General features: G+C 35.9%; 3 protein-coding genes across 4 annotated transcripts; 2 read left to right on the top strand and 1 right to left on the bottom strand.

Moving 5' to 3' along the window:
- The first annotated feature begins 531 nt into the window (after positions 1–531).
- On the top strand, positions 532–12,025 carry IPT9 (isopentenyltransferase 9). Its single transcript, XM_007021607.3, has 12 exons — positions 532–963; positions 1,171–1,224; positions 1,833–1,875; positions 2,017–2,125; positions 2,432–2,630; positions 2,786–3,011; positions 3,337–3,431; positions 9,540–9,634; positions 9,917–9,992; positions 10,329–10,468; positions 10,636–10,799; positions 10,885–12,025. The coding sequence occupies exons 1-11, from the start codon at positions 715–717 to the stop codon at positions 10,697–10,699; spliced, it is 1,350 nt and encodes a 449-aa protein (XP_007021669.2). The 5' UTR covers positions 532–714; the 3' UTR covers positions 10,700–10,799; positions 10,885–12,025.
- Positions 11,916–15,500, top strand: MMDH1 (Lactate/malate dehydrogenase family protein). The gene is made up of 7 exons (XM_007021605.3): positions 11,916–12,258; positions 13,364–13,537; positions 13,893–14,061; positions 14,375–14,436; positions 14,592–14,713; positions 14,832–14,949; positions 15,088–15,500. Exons 1-7 carry the CDS (start codon positions 12,025–12,027, stop codon positions 15,226–15,228), a joined length of 1,020 nt encoding a protein of 339 aa, XP_007021667.1. The 5' UTR covers positions 11,916–12,024; the 3' UTR covers positions 15,229–15,500.
- A 282-nt stretch (positions 15,501–15,782) lies between these two features.
- LOC18594135 (transcription factor GTE3, chloroplastic) lies at positions 15,783–20,178 on the bottom strand. 2 transcript variants are annotated; one of them, XM_018124682.2, is made up of 5 exons: positions 18,124–20,178; positions 17,977–18,022; positions 17,790–17,858; positions 17,597–17,665; positions 15,783–16,175 (listed from the first exon to the last, which is right to left on the bottom strand). In XM_018124682.2, exons 1-4 carry the CDS (start codon positions 19,777–19,779, stop codon positions 17,637–17,639), a joined length of 1,800 nt encoding a protein of 599 aa, XP_017980171.2. In that variant the 5' UTR covers positions 19,780–20,178; the 3' UTR covers positions 15,783–16,175; positions 17,597–17,636. The 2 variants fall into 2 exon arrangements, with proteins under 2 accessions (XP_017980171.2, XP_017980169.2); XM_018124680.2 differs by having other exon boundaries at positions 17,745–17,858; positions 18,124–20,176.
- Positions 20,179–20,864: the final 686 nt, after the last annotated feature.

Here is a 20,864-nt window from a genome sequence, read left to right as displayed (position 1 = left end):
ACTCTTATTGTGCCCTGCAATTTGGGCTATCTGCTACAATTTGTTGCATATAGAGTTGGAAAATAAAAGAAAAAAAAATACAAACATGAGTAGATTAATATACAATCTGAAAAACTCATTAGGGCCTCTACTTAATTTAATCGTCTTGCTTAGAAAAAAAATAGGTTGGAGGTTTCGATCTTATATCAACTAAGTAATATTTTAAAAAATTTATAAACATAAATACTACACATTTTATTATGTTAATTTTTTTTTTTAAAATAATAATTTCGTGATAAAATTATATAAGAATATACTCAATAAAATTTTTACTCATACCAAGCATCTAGCAGGCAAGATGGTTTTGAACATTAAAAATCATACATTTCATTTACCAATAATTATTATTCAAAAATTGAATGAGATTTTTAATATAGTAAAAACATATTTATGATAAAAAAATACTCTACGGATTAAACAAAGCTTAATATTTTTTATTAAACAAAAACTAAGGGAAGGAATGACCAATTTTGACTTAAAAAAAGAAAAAAATCTTTCCAGTTCCCACTTCCCACCAAAAATTGAGAACTAAAACCCTGGATAAAACCTTACCCACTCTTCCCAGTTTAGCCCCAAGACAGGAGCAACAAACCTAAGACCTTAAAGCCACTTGACATCCACAAAGACCCAACAACGAAAGAAGAAATCTCTGTCCAGAACACCCATTTTGTAGAGATGATCCCGAGTGGAATTTACAGCCTTCGCAGCATCATCCGCTTGCCTCAAAAACCCATTCTTCCTTCACTGCTTCGTAGTAGAAAAACCTTAACTACAACCTCAAGCTCTGTTTCTATCAACAAGGAGAGAGAGAAGAAAGAGAAGGTCATAGTAATATCAGGGCCAACTGGGGCAGGGAAAAGTAGGCTTGCTTTGGAACTTGCGAAGCGTCTCAATGGTGAAATCATCAGTGCTGACTCTGTTCAGGTTACTTCATTCATTAACAAAAATTATTTTTTTGTTTGCTGTTTTTCATTTTGTGAAAGAAAAATTGGGTTTTTGTGTTGGTGCTGTTTGAGTTTGGTTTTTGTTGTGTTTTGTTTGGTTACAGAGAAAATTTTTGGGTTTTAATTGTTTCTTAAGTATCGTTTATTTTCACTTTAAGTGGATGATTTAATATTGTTTTAATTGCAGGTTTATCAAGGTCTTGATGTTGGGTCTGCGAAGCCTTCTTCAAGTGATAGAAAGGTGCCTAATTATATTATATTAGTACATGCTTTGCATTTTCCTTTACTAAGATTTTCCCTTTCTGGCCAATACATTGAAGGAGAAGATGATGACTTTCAAGTTTTAACATATTTCGCTGTTAATGTAATGTGCATTATTAGATCCATGAAAATGTTTTGATTTTGATACTAATACCAATGAGTTTTTATTCTAATGTGTGGAGGAAGGAGTGTGTTTGTTGTGTTCTTTGAAGCTTTTGCATTTTGCTATGTTGTTGTTCTTTGACATTTTCATTACGCAATGGGCATTGTATGCCACACTTTCTAATTTTTTCAGTTCATAGTCTTTTAAACATATACGTCCTCTTTAGGTTGTATCTTTTTGGTTGAAGTAATGATTTCCGAATTCTTAGTGTATGGAGGCATTGATTCTTTTCCTTTTATAATTATCCCAAAGAAAAAAGTAACTCCATATTCTTTACAAGTTAATTCTCATTCACATCATGTACTGTTTTTGCCTGCGATGAAATCATTTTTTATTCTTGTGGGTTTGAAAAGTCTGAAAGTTGTCCTCAAAACTTTGATGCATTTTTAGATTGAAGGATTTATGACTTTCAAATCTTCTTGCAGGAAGTGCCTCATCATCTGATTGACATATTGCACCCATCTGAAGGTACGTTGCTGCTGGTCCCAGGCTCTCAGCTAATGTCAATGAGGCATATTATGGCATCTCTTTATTTTCAGGTGAAATTTTGGTTCTGTGTTTATAATTTACTTCACTGATTAAACATTTTTTTATTCTATTCCAATGCAGACTATTCTGTAGGACAATTTTTTGAGGATGCTAGGCAAGCGACAAGAGATATACTTGATAGTGGCCGTGTTCCCATCGTTACGGGTGGGACTGGATTGTATTTGCGATGGTATGTTTCCACATATCCTTTTGTATAGGTGAGCTTTTGATAAATTATAGTTTCTTTTATCCAAACTAATTTTGTTGGATAGCAATTTGCAATTGCTTCTTAATTTTGGTCTCCCTCTCTCTCTCTCTCTCTCTGTGTGTGTAGAGCACCTAAGGTAGCATTGATTCATGTTACGGTTTAAATATGTTGCAGAATCAGATTTTTCCTATTGGGACTTCATGTGTAGTTGAATTTTCTTGCTCAAAAGGTGCTGAAAAATAACCTATATGGAGATATTCAATATTGTCTTGCTTTTGGAAATGTTAGGTTTATATATGGAAAGCCAGATGTTCCAAAGGCCTCTCTAGAAATTGCAGCTAAAGTATATTCCGAGCTTGCAGATTTTGAGAGAGATGGGGACTGGGAGGCTGCTGTGCAGTTGGTGGTCAAGGCGGGTGATCCAAAGGCCCAGTGTTTAGCTGCCAATAATTGGTATCGCTTACGGCGTAGCCTTGAGATAATCAGGGTATGATTGTTGAGATGTTTTGACCTACATAGATCAATGGATGTGTCTTTCTCTTCCTTCTCTCTCACACTGTAAGAACACACACACACACACATAAAGCTCAGATGTCTTGAGAATAGGTGTTCATCTTTATTTGGTGTCTTTTGGTGTGGCAGTCCAGTGGATCACCTCCATCTGCTTTTCAAATACCGTATAATTCTTTTAGACATCAATTTGATTCAAGTGAAACAATTGATTCTTATGACTTAAACTCTTCTGCTGATGCACCCGAGCAAGATACTGTGAAGGATTTGGACTACGAGTTCATTTGTTTTTTCCTCTCAAGCCCCAGGCTTGATCTCTATAGGTTGATTGATCTGCGGTGTGAACATATGCTTTCAGGTAGGTCATATTGCTCTGATCTATGTCTTCTGTTTCTTTTGAATTTGCTAATTTTGTTTCTTAACTTTGTGCAATGGATACGATCATCTGCCTGTGAAATATGGTTTGATTTTCAACAGATTTGACATTTTTTCTTTGAGAAGAATGTTTATATTTGATCATAATTTCATAATTGGCTGGGTTATTAGTTTTATTATCAGGAAGCCTTGTGAATCTCATTTAGCTGTAGCTGTGGCTGTGTTTATGTGCTATATATTTTTTCCTTTGCTTAAAACAAACAACTCCTTACTGGTATTCAATTTATGTTGCTTGGCTTCGATTATAGAAACAGATGGTATTTTGTCTGAGGCTAGATGGCTTCTGGATATGGGTCTTCAACCAAATTCAAACTCTGCAACTCGAGCAATTGGTTACAGACAGGTTTATTTTTGTATGCTTTTTTCCTTTTTTTTTTTTCCCTTTATGTTATGCTGTGGAAACAATGGTACCTTTCTGATTCATTTCTTGTGCCTTAGAATAGGCTTATTTTTATGAATTCCATTTTATGCGTTCCATGTCATTCCCTTGTAGAGTAACTACACAAAATCTGTTGAATAATTAGCTTCTTCTAAATTATGAGTTATTATGAAATTAAATGACAAATTTAGTGAAAAAAAAAAATCAAAGTTGAAGCCATATATCTTGAATCTAGCAGTCTAGCACAAGGCAAATGCACCTAATTATCTAATCAACAGTTTCTTTTATATCCTTCCTTCCATGTTCTAATAGCTAATTGATGTAGCCGAAAGGTTTAGGACAATTAGAACTCAACAATTAGGGTTAGAATAGGACTAGTTGTGTTGGAACAATAGAAAGATAATTGGGTTTTCAAAGAAACCTTTTCAATAAATATTTAAAATAACAAAAGATGATAATAATAATTTTCTATCTAAGATCACCTATTTATAATAGATAAGATAAATCCTAATCAAATAGTAATCCTAATCTTAAATAAAGACTTAAAGTACTAAAATTCTAATAAAGATAGGAAAAAAGAATCTCAAACTAAATAAATAAAATAAAATCCTAAATTAACTAAAATACTAAATAAATTTCCATATGCGCCTGCATCAGTCCCCTCGGGTCAGAAAAGACTCGACTCCGACTAGTAGGCCTTGACATACTCCTCGTAGATGTCGGGATCCACTCGTTTCAATTCTTCTTCTGCAATCCAAGTGCTTTCATTAGCAAGTTTACCAAGCCATTTCACTAAAAATCGTCTATACGGGTTCCCTCATCTAGATCGAACCTCTTTTACATCTAGCACATCCTCAATAACTTCAACCTTAGCAATTGGAAGGTGCTGAATTTGAGCGTCTATGGTAGATGCAGTTCCATCACATCCATCAAATGGATACAAGTCCAAAACATTGAAAATGGGACTGATTTGTAACTCAGGTGGTAACTTAATTAAATAGGCATTTGAATTGATTTTCTTTAGCACCTTACAAGGTCCAAACTTTCTAGACTTGAGTTTGTGATAAGTACCCTTAGGAAATCTTTCTTGCCTCAAGTGCACAAGTACTTGATCACCTTCCTCAAATTCCTGCTTGCGACGATGTTGATTTGCTGTAAAAGAATATTCTGCATTGCTGGCCTTCAAAGCAGCCTTTACCTCTTCATGAATTTTCCGAATATGATCAGCAAATAACTCTCCTTCATTACTTACTCTACCTTCTTGTGGTAGGGGTACTAAATCTAGCACATGTTGAGGTTTTAACCCATATGCAGCCTCAAATGGTGTCTTCTTTATGCTTCGATTGACAGAATTGTTGTAAGCAAATTCAGCTTGGGGTATGACTAAATCCCAAGTCTTTGGGTTATTTTGAATAAGACATCTTAACATGTTACCCAAACTTCGATTCACAACTTCTGTTTGACCATCTGTTTGCAGATGGCAAGTACTAGAATACTTCAACTTTGTCCCAAATTTCCTCCACAAAGTTCTTCAAAAATGTCCCATAAACTTCACATCTCTATCAGAAACAATGGAAGTTGGAATTCCATATAATCTTACAACCTCACGAAAGAATAATTCAGCAATATGAGTTGCATCAGAAGTCTTAAAACACGGAATAAAATGTGCCATTTTTTAAAACCGATCCACCACCACAAAGATAGAATCAAATCCTTTTGCTGTCTTTGGCAGTCCCAAAACAAAATCCATACTCAAATGAATCCAAGGTGCATCTGGCTCAGGTAAAGGAACATACAAACCAGTGTTTTGAGCACTGCTTTTACCAAATAAACAAGCTGGACATCTTTTCACCAACCTCTCCACATCTCGGCGCATTTTTGGCCAATAATAACGATCAGCCACCATTGCCAAAGTCTTGTCTCTGCCAAAATGTCCTCCTAAACCATTCCCATGAAGTTCTCTAATGATTTGCTCCCTTAAAGATCCTTCTGGAATGCACAACTGGTTACCTTTGAATAAATAATCTTCGTGCAACCTATAAGGTAAATTTCCAGCTTGTAATGAACCCTGCAAATCAGCTATTATCTTGCTGAAATAAGAATCAGAACTATACTGATTTTTAAGTTCTTCAAATCCTATGACTTGAGTGCTCATAACTAATAACATTTTACATCGCCTACTCAAAGCATCAGCCACAGTATTAGACTGCCCAGATTTATATTTTAAAGAGAAATTAAATTCATTGAGAAAAGAACTCCACTTAGCATGTTGATTACTAAGCTTTTTCTGCGAATGCAAATACCTTAAAGCTTGATGGTCAGAATAAACAGCAAACTCACGATAAGCCAAGTAGTGCTGCCAATGACGAATGGCCCTTACCAAAGCATAAAACTCTAAGTCATAAGTTGAATAACGTCGTCTAGAGTCTGTCAACTTTTCACTAAAAAACTCTATAGGCCTTCCATCTTTACTAAGAACTGCTCCAATTCCTACATGTGAAGCATCACACTCAACAGCAAATAACTTCTCAAAATCTGGTAGTGCGAGAACTGGGGCTTCAATCATCAAAGCTTTCACTCTTTCAAAGGCTTTTTGTGCAGAATGTGACCATTCAAATCCATCTTTCTTCAAAGATTCAGTTATAGGACTCATAATAGAACTAAAATTTCGAATGAATCTCCTATAAAAAGATGCCAAACCATGAAAACTCCTTACTTCTTTGATAGATGTAGGTCCTGGCCACTCTGAAATTGCACGAATCTTCTCTGGATCTGGTTTCAAACCCTCTGCAGACACAATGAAACTAAGAAATACCATTTCTGGTTGCATAAAACTGCACCTTTTCAAGTTTATATAAAGCTGCTCCTTTGGAAGTTCTTCTAAAACTTGTCGTAAATGTTTTAAGTGCTTTTCCTTAGTGTGGCTATAGATCAAAATATCATCAAAGTAAACCACCACAAATGAATTCAAGAAGGGCTTGAGTACCTCTGCCATGACTCTCATGAATGTGCTTGGTGCATTTGAAAGGCCAAATGGCATCACCAACCATTCAAATAATCCATCCGGAGTTTTGAAAGCTGTTTTCCATTCATCTCCATCCCTCATTCTAATTTGATGGTATCCGCTCTTCAAATCGATCTTTGAAAACACTCTTGAACTAACTAATTGATCAAGCATCTCATCTAATCAAGGAATGGGAAAATGATACTTGATTGTAATTTTATTTATGGCACGGCTTTCCACACACATCCTCCATGAACCATTTTTCTTAGGAGCTAACAAAGCTGGGGCAAGCACAAGGACTTTTACTTTCACGCACTAGACCTTTCTCCAACAACTCCTCAACCTGTCTTTGTACCTCAGCTTGCTGCATAGGTGGCATTCTATATGCTGGCAGATTTGGTAATGCTGTTCCTGGTACCAAATCAATTGCATGTTGGATGCTTCGTAAAGGTAGTAGACTTTTCGGCAAATTCTTATTGAACAATTCTCCAAACTCCTTCAATAACTGCTGAATTTCTATTGGATATTGAGGAGATTTACCCATCTGATCACTTTTTAAATGTTTAGTTACCAAAGCATACATAATACCCATCTCACTACCTTCAGCTTCAAAATTTTCAACAGATAAATACCCAATGATCTTGCTGATCTTGCTGTTTGCTAATTTCTTAGTCTCTTCTTTAAGAGGATATAAAGTGTACCTCTTGTTATCCTTGTAGAAAGAATAAGTATTTGGCTTTGTCTTATGAACCATATCGTGATCATACAACCAAGGTCTACCCACAAGAATATGACCAACATCCATTGGCACAACATCACATAGGGCCTCATCATCCAAGTTATCTCCCATAGTAAATTTCACCAAATATTGAGTAGTTACTGGTACTTCGTGTCCCTTCTTTAGCCACCAAATCTTGTAAGGATAAGGATGTTTGTTTGTAGGAAGCTTTAATTTGTTCACTGCCTCTTTTGAAATAATATTTTCCATGCTTCCTCCATCAATGACAAGATCACACACTTTACCTTCACAAATAACTCGTGTGCGAAAAATACTTCGCCTCTTCCAATCTTCTGCTTCCTCCTTTACTGTTGTTGACATTACTTTTCGTACCACTAATGACTCATCTTGTGCAGGATAAACATCGATTTCCTCTACCTCCTCCTCATACTCATCATAAACAGGTTCTAACTCTTCTCCTAATTCTGCTAAGTTCACCCTTCGTTGTAGGCAAGCAAAAGAAGTGTGCCCCTTTTCCCCACAAGTAAAACATCGAATATGGGAATTACTGCCTCCTTTATTTGTAGAACCAAAACTGTTTTGTCCTCCATAAGGCATTATACCCTTGCCTTTATCATTCTTTTCAACATTGGTTGCACCTCTACTAGTTTCATTGATTGTGGTAGCCCCTCGATAATTTTGTTGGGATGTTGGATAACCTCGTCTTGTTTCAGAATTATTTTGCCAATCGGTGCCATATAAGGGCTTTCTAGCACCATAGCGTGAAACCCGTTTTTCTGCTGATAGAGCATATTGATGAGCATTTTCAATGTTGTATAAACGAACTACTCCCATCTCGTCTCTAATAGAATGATTTAAACCAGCAAGATAACGAGAAGTAATTTGTTCGTTACTCTCAGCTAACTCAACTCGAATTGATAAGTTATTGAATTTCGATGTATACTCCTCAACAGTCATGTTATTTTGCTTCAAACAATGAAACTTTTCATATAATTTCATAGTATAATCAGCATGTTAAAATTGCTTTCGTAATTTGCTTTTCATGTGCTCCCAAGTGCTGATTTTAAGCTTACCTTGTCGTGCACGTTGCTCTTCAACTCTCTTCCATCATTGAAGTGCAGTACCCTTTAATTTCAACTTTACAAATAACACTTTCCGATTTTCTGCCATGGGTTTCCATTCAAAGTAATTTTTCAAACTAGCTTCTCAATCCAAATATTCTTTCGCATGAAATTTTTCATGAAAATCAATTACTTCAATCCTGATTCCTCCACCATTTAAATCAAGAGCATGTAATAACCGACCCTCCAATCCAACTCATGTTGCTTGATTTGCGGGTCCATCTTCATGAAAGGGGTTCTCATTCTCAAAATCATCATCATCCTCAAGATCTTGAACCTCAAGGGGGTTGTGGTCACCTTCCGGATTCTCCATTCGGGCTTCCACAGGTTCCTGACGCTGCAAGGGTTGTACAGCCCGGGTCAAGTCATCAATCATTCTCCGCATCTCTGCCAACTCAGCTTGTTGGGGCTGATTGCCTCTACCTCGACCTCTGGCTCGACCAATCATAATCTCCTAACTCAAATCCTTATAGGATAGTAAGATCGTCTGCTCTGATACCACTTGCTGTAGCCGAAAGGTTTAGGGCAATTAGAACTCAACAATTAGGGCTAGAATAGGACTGGTTGTGTTGGAACAATAGAAAGATAATTGGGTGTTCAAAGAAACCTCTTGAATAAATATTCAAAATAACAAAAGATGATAATAATAATTTTTTATCTAAGATCACCTATTTATAATAGCTAAGATAAATCCTAATCAAATAGTAATCTTAATCCTAAATAAAGACTTAAAGTACTAAAATTCTAATAAAGATAGGAAAAAAGAATCTCAAACTAAATAAATAAAATAAAATCCTAAACTAACTAAAATACTAAATAAATTTTCATATGCGCCTGCATCACTAATGCTGTCTGACTTTGATTTCTAAAAGGCATCTTAAGTCTTGAACTGCTTAGTATTTAATATTGCTGTACCTTTCAACTGTGCAACTTCAACATCTTAATAGATTTCTAGTTAGATCTCCAGATATGAATGCTGATTTAATATGATTATGCACATTAAGAATTGGCTAAAAAATTCTTTACATTGCTCTTGTAGCTATACAATGTTTACTTTTATGCTGTTTCTGGAATGCACAATTATCCTATATAGTTCTTCGCTTGATTTTGCTGAATTTTTCTCTTTATTGGATATTTTATTTTGCTTTTCCAATGTCTGAAAACAAACGGCGGGGCTCATTTGGTGTTTTATAATAAACTGATTTCAGGCAATGGAATACCTGTTGAGGTGTAGGGAACAAGGGGGCATGAGTTCCACCAGAGACGTCTATTACTTTTTGTCTGAATTTCAGAAAGCTTCCAGGTATTATTTTTATAACTTCAAAGCAACACAGTTATTCTTTTTACGTTGCAAATCTGAAGTTGTTTTGTAATGTCTGTCACATTGTACTTTTTATTTAATTATTAAGTTTGTACAGCATTAAATTAGGTAAAAAGTTAGTTAATTTCATCTTTTCATACATCAAACGCATTGACTTATGATACATACTTAAAAATTTATAATTAATTTTGAAATATGAGCTTATCAAGTACAAAAACTGTATCCTGCAGATATGATTTCAGTTACTCTTTTTATGTTTTGTAGGAATTTTGCTAAAAGACAACTGACATGGTTCCGTAACGAGCATATTTATCACTGGCTCAATGCTTCTCGACCACTGGTATTTCACTTGTAGCTTTGTTTCATTTTGTCAGTTAATAGAATCTTGCTTTCTACATTTTGTCAGATAATTAAATCATTATGCTAAGTGATAAAGGACATTTCTTTTTCTATTTTTCCTTCCCTCAATGTCTTTGTGAAACACATTTTCTGATGTATGGTTTTTGGAGTCCGATATTTTAGTGACCTTGTATAGTTGTAGCTACAGAGCACTGAATGCTATACTTCATTGGTCTAGTTAAATCTCTTTTCACAAATTGGTACTAGGAATTGCTTGAAGATTCTTTTGAAACCCTTTGAACCCATTTTCTAATATCTTTAGAGCACAAATTTTCAGGAAAAGGTGCTTAACTTTGTTTATGATGCATACAATGACGAAAGTGGAACTTTAGATGTGCCTGAATCACTTAAAATGAAGAAAGATGTGTCAAACCGGCGAGAAGCTTCCGAGCTAAAGGCCTATCATACTAGAAACAGGTATAGTTTCAAAACAGAGAGTTGTGTATGCATCTGTCTTTTTATATGTTTATATTTGTACAAAAGGAACATGCGCACACATGTGCATCTGATATGATTTGTTGTGTCTGTGATTTAAGAATCAGTTATAATTTTTTTCCTTTTTTTTTTTAATCATGAATATGAAGGCATTTTGTCAACCGTGAAGATTGCTCAGATATTCTGGACTGGATAAGGAGAACTCAAGGGTGATGACATAAACTTGTTCTATCAGTTTGATGTGACTCCATTTTGGCCTTATAGAACTGGACTTCAGACATCCTTTTCGATAACCTCCAAGTTGTTTGCTAAGGTGAGATTCAGGACTAGGGCTTCCTAACAATCTGTCGCATCTTTCTTGAGTACTCTGTTTGCAACTTACTGATATTTTCCTGCAGGGGCCTCATTCATTCTGTCATCTAATCATTGTTTGAGAAGTCTGCTTCAGATGTTAAGCCATATTGAGAATGTACCAGGAAATGAAGGAACTTTGTGTATGAGAGTTGATTTATTTCTGTGTATTTAAGTAAATATAGTGTTACCGGAAATAGATAGCCTCATTTGTTTACTAGATTGTCTGTCTATCCTTTTTTGTTCTTTTTTTTTTCCAGCAATTTCAGAAACAGATTGCTTGTAGTTGTAGTAACATCAGATCAAGTAGATAAAGTTTTTTGCTTGATGATTATAAAACATCAGTGGTTCTTTCGATGTGTTTTCTGATACTGTAAATTTTCTGCCAAGGCTTTGCTGTTGTCACACTGTGGGGCTGGTGAATGTCATAAGCTTTTGCTGCAGTTAATATACCAAGAACACTCTTCTGAGTTCCCTTCTTTTTCTTCTTCCTTGTGAGATAAAGCTTTTAAAAAAATGACAATCAGGCATCTTGAGCTTCTTGGTTGAGAAGTGGGGAAAGATGCCAATAGCCCCAATGCAGAATATTCCTCGGTAGTAGTTGGGTCATCAGCAGCAATGATAGAAGGCATCTGTTCCCCAATGGCCCTATCCATCCCCTGAAGCAGCCAAGGCACTTGGGGCGGTTTAGCCCAGTCCTTAGGAATTCTTAAAAGTCTTGATTCCTTTATTGTTTTTTCATAAAAATCAATGGTCATCTTCCCTACTGAGAGTGCATATATCAAGTAAAACTGTTTTTCGCCCTATGTAACTTGACATCTCAGATGAAAGTACAGGTTTTCACCATACTGGAAGATGGTACTTCCTTTGCTATCTACAAATCGTACCAAACATTCACAAGCAGGAATTAAAAAAGATAAAAATTTTAATAAAAAATAAATAATCCTGCCGTTCCGGCACTCCACTTTTTGTTAATCAAAGCTTTGAACTTTAACCTTTTGAGTTTTGACCCAAGCTGTAAAACAGTAAAAAGAGCACGAAGTCCACTCATTTTCATGACGCCATTCATAAATACAACACCCCAGACGTTTCCTCCTCCTTGAGCCTATCAAACAAACCCCAAAAACCCTCCTCCAAAGAAAGTCTCATTTTTTCCAACTCTTCAGCGTCCAATACCATCAGCAAAAATGTTTCGATCCGTAGCTAGATCAGCCGCCGGAAAGCACCTCCTTCGCCGAGGATACGCCACTGACTCCGTTCCAGACCGGAAAGTTGCTGTCTTGGGTGCAGCGGGAGGGATCGGCCAGCCCTTGGCTCTACTCATGAAGCTTAACCCTCTCGTTTCTCAACTTGCTCTCTATGATATCGCCAACACTCCCGGGGTTGCCGCTGATGTTAGCCACATCAACACTAGATCTGAGGTCCATATAGAAAAAAGAAAACTCTTTTTTGGATTTGAAAATGTGATTTATTTTATATTTAATTTTTTTTTAAGTTAAGTTATTATTTTAAGCTATTTCTGATGTCGATTTTTGTCTTGATTTTTGTGTTTTAATGTTGGGTTATTTTCTTGGTTTCTTTTTTAGATTTTTACCTGATCATTATGCATGTGGTTTACTTTTAATTTTTGTAGAATAGATCGATTGCTGATAAATGTAATCTTTTTTGTGAATGTCTTTGTAGGAAAGTTGTAAATTGATCTAATATTTTGTGGATGGGGGTTCACCTGTAATGATTTAGTGTTTGATTCTCTATTCAAATTTGACTTCGCTATGATGTTTTTTGTCTGTTTGAAAGTGTATATGTGACTGTGTTGATACATCTGATTGCGTTTAATTGGTTGCTATTTTGGAAGGTAACTTTTTTTTTATCTGCATGTGTATTTGGGTGTCTTTTGATTTGGCTTGGTTACTTGATTTTACTTGTTTCTCTTAAGGATTTAAGGTTTTAGAGTTTTGGGTTCAGTTGTATGTTGATGTGAATGTGATTATCAGATGCATGTTGATGTCCATTTGACTGCTTATTAGTCTCTGATTCAATGTTCATTACTTGTGTTTTTTTAAAGAAAAAAAAAAAGAAATCTTCTTAGGAAATATATGTGATTGTGTAATTTCAGGCTGTTTTATCAGTTTTGGATTACATACTTTCTGGCATCTATGCATGTGAGCTTGATATAGCTGTCTTAGTTTCATGCCATTTATCTATACATTTATATTTTTAACGTTCTATACATGTAAGGCTTACCTGATTATTTTTTGAGCTTTTTTTTGTGTTTATGGCTTATCAGTTCATCCATTTAACTTTGCTTCCGGTTCATGGATAAATCTTAAATTTGATATAATTGAACTTTTCTTTCTATCTTGATCTTTTGACTTTGTTTTCTTTCTTCAGGCTTATGATCTGCTGTGATTCCTACTTATTTGATAATCTCATGTGTCTTGCTTTTTACTACCTTTATTCTTTTTTTCCATCAGTTGGCTCGAGAAATAAATAACCAATTTATGTTCTTTTATGTGTTTGCCTTAGGTTGCTGGATATGTTGGTGAAGAGCAATTGGGGCAAGCTTTGGAGGGATCTGATGTTGTCATCATTCCAGCGGGGGTGCCAAGAAAGCCTGGTATGACTCGTGATGATCTTTTTAACATCAATGCTGGAATCGTCAAGGGTTTATGCGCTGCTATTGCTAAGTACTGCCCCAATGTGAGTGTATTTTTTCTCTTTTCACTGCAAAAAAACATTTTATTAGGGGTGCCTGGATGCTTCTAAGAATTTAAATGGTTCGGTTCATATATGAATGTGTAATTCTATTTAACTGAGATGGGATAACTGTAGAAGTGATAGGGGAAGCTAAAACTGGACTTGAATTGGATATGGTACAAGTTCTGTTTCATTAACTGGGCATGTTAGTTTCTCTCTGATGCTTAAATTTAATAGACGATTTTGATAATTGAAAGATATTGCTTAGCTTCAAAGAATTATTTCTTTCTTGTGTGAGCTTCTATAAGACTATAATGATATTTTTTCAAACTTTCTGATGAACTGAATTTATGGCCAGGCACTTGTTAATATGATTAGCAACCCTGTCAATTCAACTGTTCCAATCGCAGCTGAGGTTTTCAAGAAGGCAGGGACATATGATGAGAGAAAGTTGTTTGGTGTAACGACCCTTGATGTGGTTAGGGCTAAGACTTTCTACGCTGGGAAGGCAAAAGTACCTGTTGCAGGTTTGTTCAATTGTCTACTTACTGAATTTTTCTCACAATCTCATTGCCTGGTATATAGTGCTGTAAAGGAAAGGGGAAAAAACCAATCTGCCTATTCCTGACCCTTTTTTTTTTTGGGAACTGTTGTTTTGAAGGAATAAGCAAAATTTTTAAGTGAGGCTTATTGAGCATGGGAATCGTGGGTCCAGAAATGAAGTTTCTTAAATAGATTTCTTTCTTTCATGAATATTCTTTTTGCAGTAGACATATCATAGCTAAATTTGGATTATGTGAGAAAACTGCTGTTTGACTAAGTTTCTCCACATGCTTGCAGATGTTAATGTCCCAGTTGTTGGTGGTCATGCGGGAATAACCATTCTCCCACTATTCTCTCAAGTAGTTCCTTGTTTGCCTTAACCCTTTTACCATCGATTTTATTTTATAACAAAATCATTCTAATGCTTGATGCTGTTATAACTGATCATAGTCTTTGCTGATTTTAACTGATCATAGTCTTTGCTGATTTTTAGTTAAATTTTAAATTTTTTTAGGCCACACCAAAAGCCAATTTGTCTGAAGAGGAGATCACAGCTCTCACAAAGCGAACACAAGATGGAGGCACTGAAGTTGTGGAAGCAAAGGCTGGAAAGGGTTCAGCAACATTGTCAATGGCGTAAGTATTAGTTATCACTTCTTTGGTTTATTTGTAACTATATTATCATAAAATTGAAGCCTATGATTTTAGTTTGTTTCATTTTAGCCTGACTAATTTGTCCTGCATCTTTGCACAGCTATGCAGGAGCCATTTTTGCTGATGCTTGCCTTAAGGGGCTGAATGGTGTTCCTGATGTTGTAGAATGTTCATTTGTGCAGTCAACTGTCACTGAACTTCCTTTCTTTGCTTCTAAGGTAATATTGCCCACACATATCTGTGATCTGTTCAGTAGGCTTTGACTTCTCTTAAATTGATATCTCCAAAAAAGTATGTCTTGTTTACATAGATAAAAGAAGGGACATATAGATAAACCGTCTTGTCTCTGATTTCAGGTAAAGCTTGGAAAGAATGGTGTGGAGGAAGTTCTGGGGTTGGGTCCTCTCTCCGACTACGAGAAGCAAGGCTTGGAAAGCCTTAAGCCAGAACTCAAAGCATCTATTGAGAAGGGAATCAAGTTTGCCAACCAAAGCTAATTTAAATCATTTATGATTTCTTCCATTAGACCAATGAGAATTTTGCAGTTCTTTTGGCTGCTGTTGTATTTCTTGCTGCAAGCGGCATCGGCTTATTAGGATAGGTCTTACATACCATAAGTTTCCAGCAATAATTCCCAGTGGTATGTTACAGGGGAGGGTTTGGTGAAAACCTTTTCCAGTTTAGGAGGGGATGTTTCATTCATACAAGTATAAAATTGTGAGCTCGCCAGATTATATCTCGAGAATCTTTGGTGAAAAGTTCTTTTAAATCCTATGGCCTTTTTTCATTTTTTTAATATTTTTGAAGATATATTTAAACTTTTACAAATTTTGAGAAGATATAGGATCAACTATGGTATGACAAAGATAATAAAAGAAGGGTAAGTAACAAAGATTATGATCACCATAAAGGGCCAAATTGATAAAAAAAAAAGAAAAAGAAAAGAAAAGAGAACCTTGTGTGAATATTGTTGGTTGCTGTCTGTGTCATGATATGCGAGACATTAAACCTTTAAATGATGTAGGTTTAACACTAACTTGAACTCGACATCTATACGTAAGAAAATTTCATTTTCATCAATTTCTGTTAAATGGTAGACATGTGCAAAGAAAGAACAATGAAAAGGACAGAAAAACATCTACCAGTATGGCATGGAACATATCCTACAGAGACCGTTCCTGCCACAACTATGTTAATCATTACTATATTACAGCTTACATTAGGCAAGATTCGCATGATGTCATCAAAAGAACCAGCTTTGCACAACAGTTATAGAAAAAATTGACTGCTGCATGCCATTCATCCCCTTAAAAGTTTTAGAATAAAAGGGAACTTCATTTTGCAATTAGATGGTTCCTATTCAAATGCTACGCAGAATCACAATTTAAAAGTTGTTGGTTGCTACTTGGTAATGATCTTGAATCAGCTTCCATCTCAAGATGATCTACAAAAGCAACAAGAGGCTCAGTAACTCAAGCCTAGTCCCAAAGGCAGAAAAACAAAAATACTGCATTATACATATCATCTAAAAGTCAGTAATTAACTGATATCTATTAAGGGAATAGTGATAAATCAGCATCTACCCGATGTCTAGCTCTACCAGGATGAACATATCATAACTAGAGGAGGTGTAGGTTAAGCCTGCTTTGATAACATACCATAACTAGAGAAGATGTAGGCTAAGCCTGCTTTAACTTTTCCTTTGTTTTGCATGGGAGAATATCAAACTCAAGAAGCATGCACAGAATGGTTAAAACAAAAGATTCAGAATGAATACTGAATTGGGTATCTAGAGTTCTGCTGCTGTCATGGTAAAAGTCTTGGTGATGTAGGTGATCAATAGGAAAGAATTGGGATGAAGTGTTGTTAGCAACAGATACAAAGATCTGAAGTCAATACTTGTTGCCAGCGAAAAGTAAATACTACAACTTCCTAGTCCTTGACAAAGTGGACAAGAATATTATCAAGAATATACCATTAATTCCCTTTCCAAAATGCCTTGCAATCATATTTATTCAATTAATCAGATATTGTTGCTCCCCTTATTGTGAGGAATGATGATATAAGTGGGCCCTGCTAAACAGCATAAAGCGGAAGGTGTCTAAAATTTGCTCCCATTGGGCATCAGCTTCCATTATGACCTTGAAAGGCAGGTTTCAAGTTTGGGTGAATTTATGGAAACTATATTTTTCCCACTCAGAAGGGGCAAATGCTCAATGAAGTTGACAGTTGCGAAACTTCTGAATTTACAAACATAACGTCCATAAACGGAATTGGCTAATAAATGACAAGTTCATTGTGAGTTTTGTTCATAAAACTTTTCTATGACAGTAACCACCTTTTGTGAGAAATTCATCAGGGGGAAGTATTGCATGCAAAAGAATTCACAAAACCCTGAGAGAAACCTTTATTAATTTACACACATTAAAGACTTAAGAAATATCATAATGTAAATTTAATAATGGGAAAGATGCAGAAAAAGGAAAGTACTTCAGATGATGCATATGATCCATTAGCAGAATGCAGTAGTTGAACATTCGACCACAAAAGTTCCGAAATGCTATCCAAGCATTCTGACATGCATGGCACAGGTTCCTGCTATGGTCCAATTTCAAAACTTGAGCTGATAAAAAACTACTTTAGAAATACTTTTTAACTCTTCTAATAATTTCAGTTATTAGAGGCTCTACAGAGAAGCAAAGAAGTAATGACAAATGTCATCTCAGATGAATACTTCAGAAACTATGTACCCTTGTGTCTTAATATATATTTCACATAAAATGTAATATCAGTACCACAAAAAATTGTGCACACCTTACGTAAAAGATAAGGATTGAAAAAGTTCATCAGCCACGAGTGACCTACCTCAGTTAAGGCCATTAAAAAACAAGGTGAACAGCTCACATTATCCAGATGAACTATCGCTGTCGGAGTCTGCATAAAGCATTAGCGTGAAAAATCTGGCATATATACACTCAGAGAAGCATAACAAAATGAGAAACTTTAATAATACCACTTGATGAAGATCCAGAGTCAGTGCTAGAACTGCTTGAACTACCTGATCCACTCTCATTATTTTGCTGTCTTTCTCCATGAATTGGAGGTGATGTGGGAACAATCCTCTCCACTGTTTAGCAATCAAACCAGTTTTAATAATGAGTGCATGAAAATATCATCTTCTTCAGAACCAAACAAGTGAGTGTAGACCGAAGCAGAGCAAATTCTTGTTGGTTCCTAGTAATTACCTGCTTCATTGACTTTTGCTACCTCTTCAGCAGATGGTTCCAGATTCTGCAAAAAAAAAAAAAAGTAACAACAAAATGTTCCATGAACAACAATTCTAAACAGGCAAAACAGTTAGATGTTCAAATATCACTCATTCATCATCTTACAATCTCCTGAATATCATGGTCATTTTCTGCACTTGCTTGAAGAGTGAGTTCAGCTTTTTTCTTGTTTTTGCTTAAACCCTTCTTATAGTTGGTCACAAATCTATCAAGTTCCCAAAGCGTTTCTGGATCAACACTGTCAATATCCACCTCAATCTCATCATCTTGCACGAAAAGTGCTGGGTTCCTCTTTTTAATAATCTGGACAAGGCTATCAAGTTTCTCTGAAGGCAAGTTCTGAAGGTTTACACTGAGTCTCTGCTTCTCCTCATAAGTCATATCCCTCTTATCAGAATCCTTTGCCTTGGGTTTCTTTGGTACTGCAATCCTACCACTAGGAGTCAAGTTCACAGCTCTTGACTTGGGATCAATAGGCATTGTCATGGATTCTGATCTCTCCAGAGTCCTAGCTTCTAATGGTAGTGGTGAAGGGGCAGGAACAGGAGTAGGAGGACCATGAGCTTGAACTGGAGCTAAAGCTGGAACCGAAGCAGGAACTCTCCTTGAAGTGGGAGTCGGCAAACTGTAATCATGACTCCTTTCAAACCTCCTATTAAGATTATAGTGGGACTCTATAGCTGCCCACTTTTCTTCAAATATCCCTGACAATGTATCTGCCATAAAATGCACATCCTGTCCTTTCGGGTTATACAACATTGCATTCCTGAAAGTTAGTCTCACATCCTCTGCAAACTCCCTAGGTGACTTGTACCAATTCTTGTTCAACCTGGTTTTCACCGTACCCAAATCCATTGGATGCTTAATAATTGAATAATAATCATGCAACCCAAGTCCCTTCACATCCACTGGTCGATTAAAAACCCAACCAAACTTATGCTTCATTAACTTCCCTAACAAATTACTACAACTCTTAAACATCTGATTTGAAAACTTCTCCATTGCAATCCCACCTCCCATTTGACCCCCATTACTCTTCCCAACGCTCGGTTTCATCTTCTTATTACTCTCCGCAGGCTTCAACTTCTCCTTCCCTAAAACAAACTCCGAATTCTTATAATACTGATTTGCCTTCGGGGTTCTCTTCTCTTTCTCCACAAACTCACTCCCACCACCACCACCATGGTTACTATGATCCTGCTCTGCCACTGACACAGATAACCCATGAAACGGCATCGAACTAGGCAATCCTACAGAACCAACATCAGAATTCACTCTAACTAAGCTTCCACCACCTCTATCAACATTCTCATTCCCTGAAACCCGCGAATTCGCATACCCCGCACTAAACCTACTTTCTTTGGCCTCAAATCTCTTAACTAAATCCCTAATTTGCTCGAGTTCACTAGCTAACTTCCTCTTCAAAACTCTAACCTCATTCTTGGACAAAACATTCAAGCTAATCTTAACAAGGTTATCATATTTAACATACCCAGATGTTGCAACCCCAGTGGTAGCATTCTGTAAACACTTCTGCACGCGATTATGGCTCGACGAATCGTCTGACACCACGACATCGAGGGTTTGGATTGGCAGCTGCTGGGAGGAGTTGTTATCATCAGTTGTAGTGGTGGTGGTGGCTAGAGTTTGCTGAGAAGATTGTTGAGGGACAAAGGCGGGATTTTTGTGTTTTTTGTGGTTTTTTCTGGTATAAACTTTGTTGTGCTTTGATTCTTCACCTTCAATTTTCCCTGTAGCCATTCATATAAAAAGAAAAAACAAGAAGAAGAAAAAAAAAACCCAAAAAAATCAATTTTTTTAAAGAAAAAAAGGGGAAAAATCCTACTTTGAGAAATACCTAGATACGGCTAAAGGCTGAAAAATGGGTTTTTTAAGGGTTTTACGTTGGGGCTGTACGGAAACGAAAGGTTAGGGTTTTTGAGAGGGAAGTAAAAAATAGGACAAAAATAAACTTAGGGTTTTTGAGACAGATATAGAAAATAGGAATTAGGGTTTTGGGATTTTAATTTCCTTTAAAATTTGGGAAAAAGGGGGAGGGAGGGAACCGTACGATTTCTTTCTCTCTTTGGTGTTTGTTATGTCAGAGTGGGGAAGAGAGTGGAGAGAGTGAGAGAGAGATGAGTTACGACACGCGCTGGAGAGAGCGAGTGAGGGAAAGGGAAAAGGAATGTTTTAGGTATTGCCACATCAGATGGGACCCTCCGCACAATTTGGCTAATGCAATTTCTTTTGCTTTAATTTGTTTACACCCCTTTTGAGAATTAGACTTGCAAGTTGCAACAGCTAAAATTGCCAATAAGATTTACGTGACTTACTTGTCGATGCAAGCATCAAGGATATCATTGACAAATAGCGCACAATACCAATTACAGATAAAATATTTTAGACTATTATTTTACTATTTTGCGTCTTCCTACTCTTCTTGGCAACAGGATCTAGTCAAAACTTTACTTTTTTATCTTATGTTGTGGTGTTACATTAACTTGCTATAGCGAATCTTGATGTAGTACTTTTTCTATATTGATACTATGATCGGTAATCAATTTTAAAAATGTATAAATTCAAACCGAATTGAATCGCAATGAGTTTAATTTTCTCAATTTGATTTGTTCAGTATTCAGTTATTTCGGTTAAAACAGTTTAATCGGTTTAATCTTCGATTTAGAATTTTTTCAATCGAAATAACTGTAGTGAGTAATACTTATATAATAAGAGGTAATTTGAGGTTTTTATGATTTGGAGAATTAATGTATATGTTTTCATATGTAAAGTCTAAAATCAAAGTATATAATATTAATCCTATTTTTTCTATTGACAATACGTTA

This window comes from Theobroma cacao, chromosome 7, assembly GCF_053813885.1.
Source record: "Theobroma cacao isolate CCN51 chromosome 7, ASM5381388v1, whole genome shotgun sequence".
Taxonomy (NCBI): domain Eukaryota; kingdom Viridiplantae; phylum Streptophyta; class Magnoliopsida; order Malvales; family Malvaceae; genus Theobroma; species Theobroma cacao.
The sequence above is the reverse complement of the archived record's forward strand: the minus strand, read 5'-3'. Positions and strand labels throughout refer to the sequence as shown.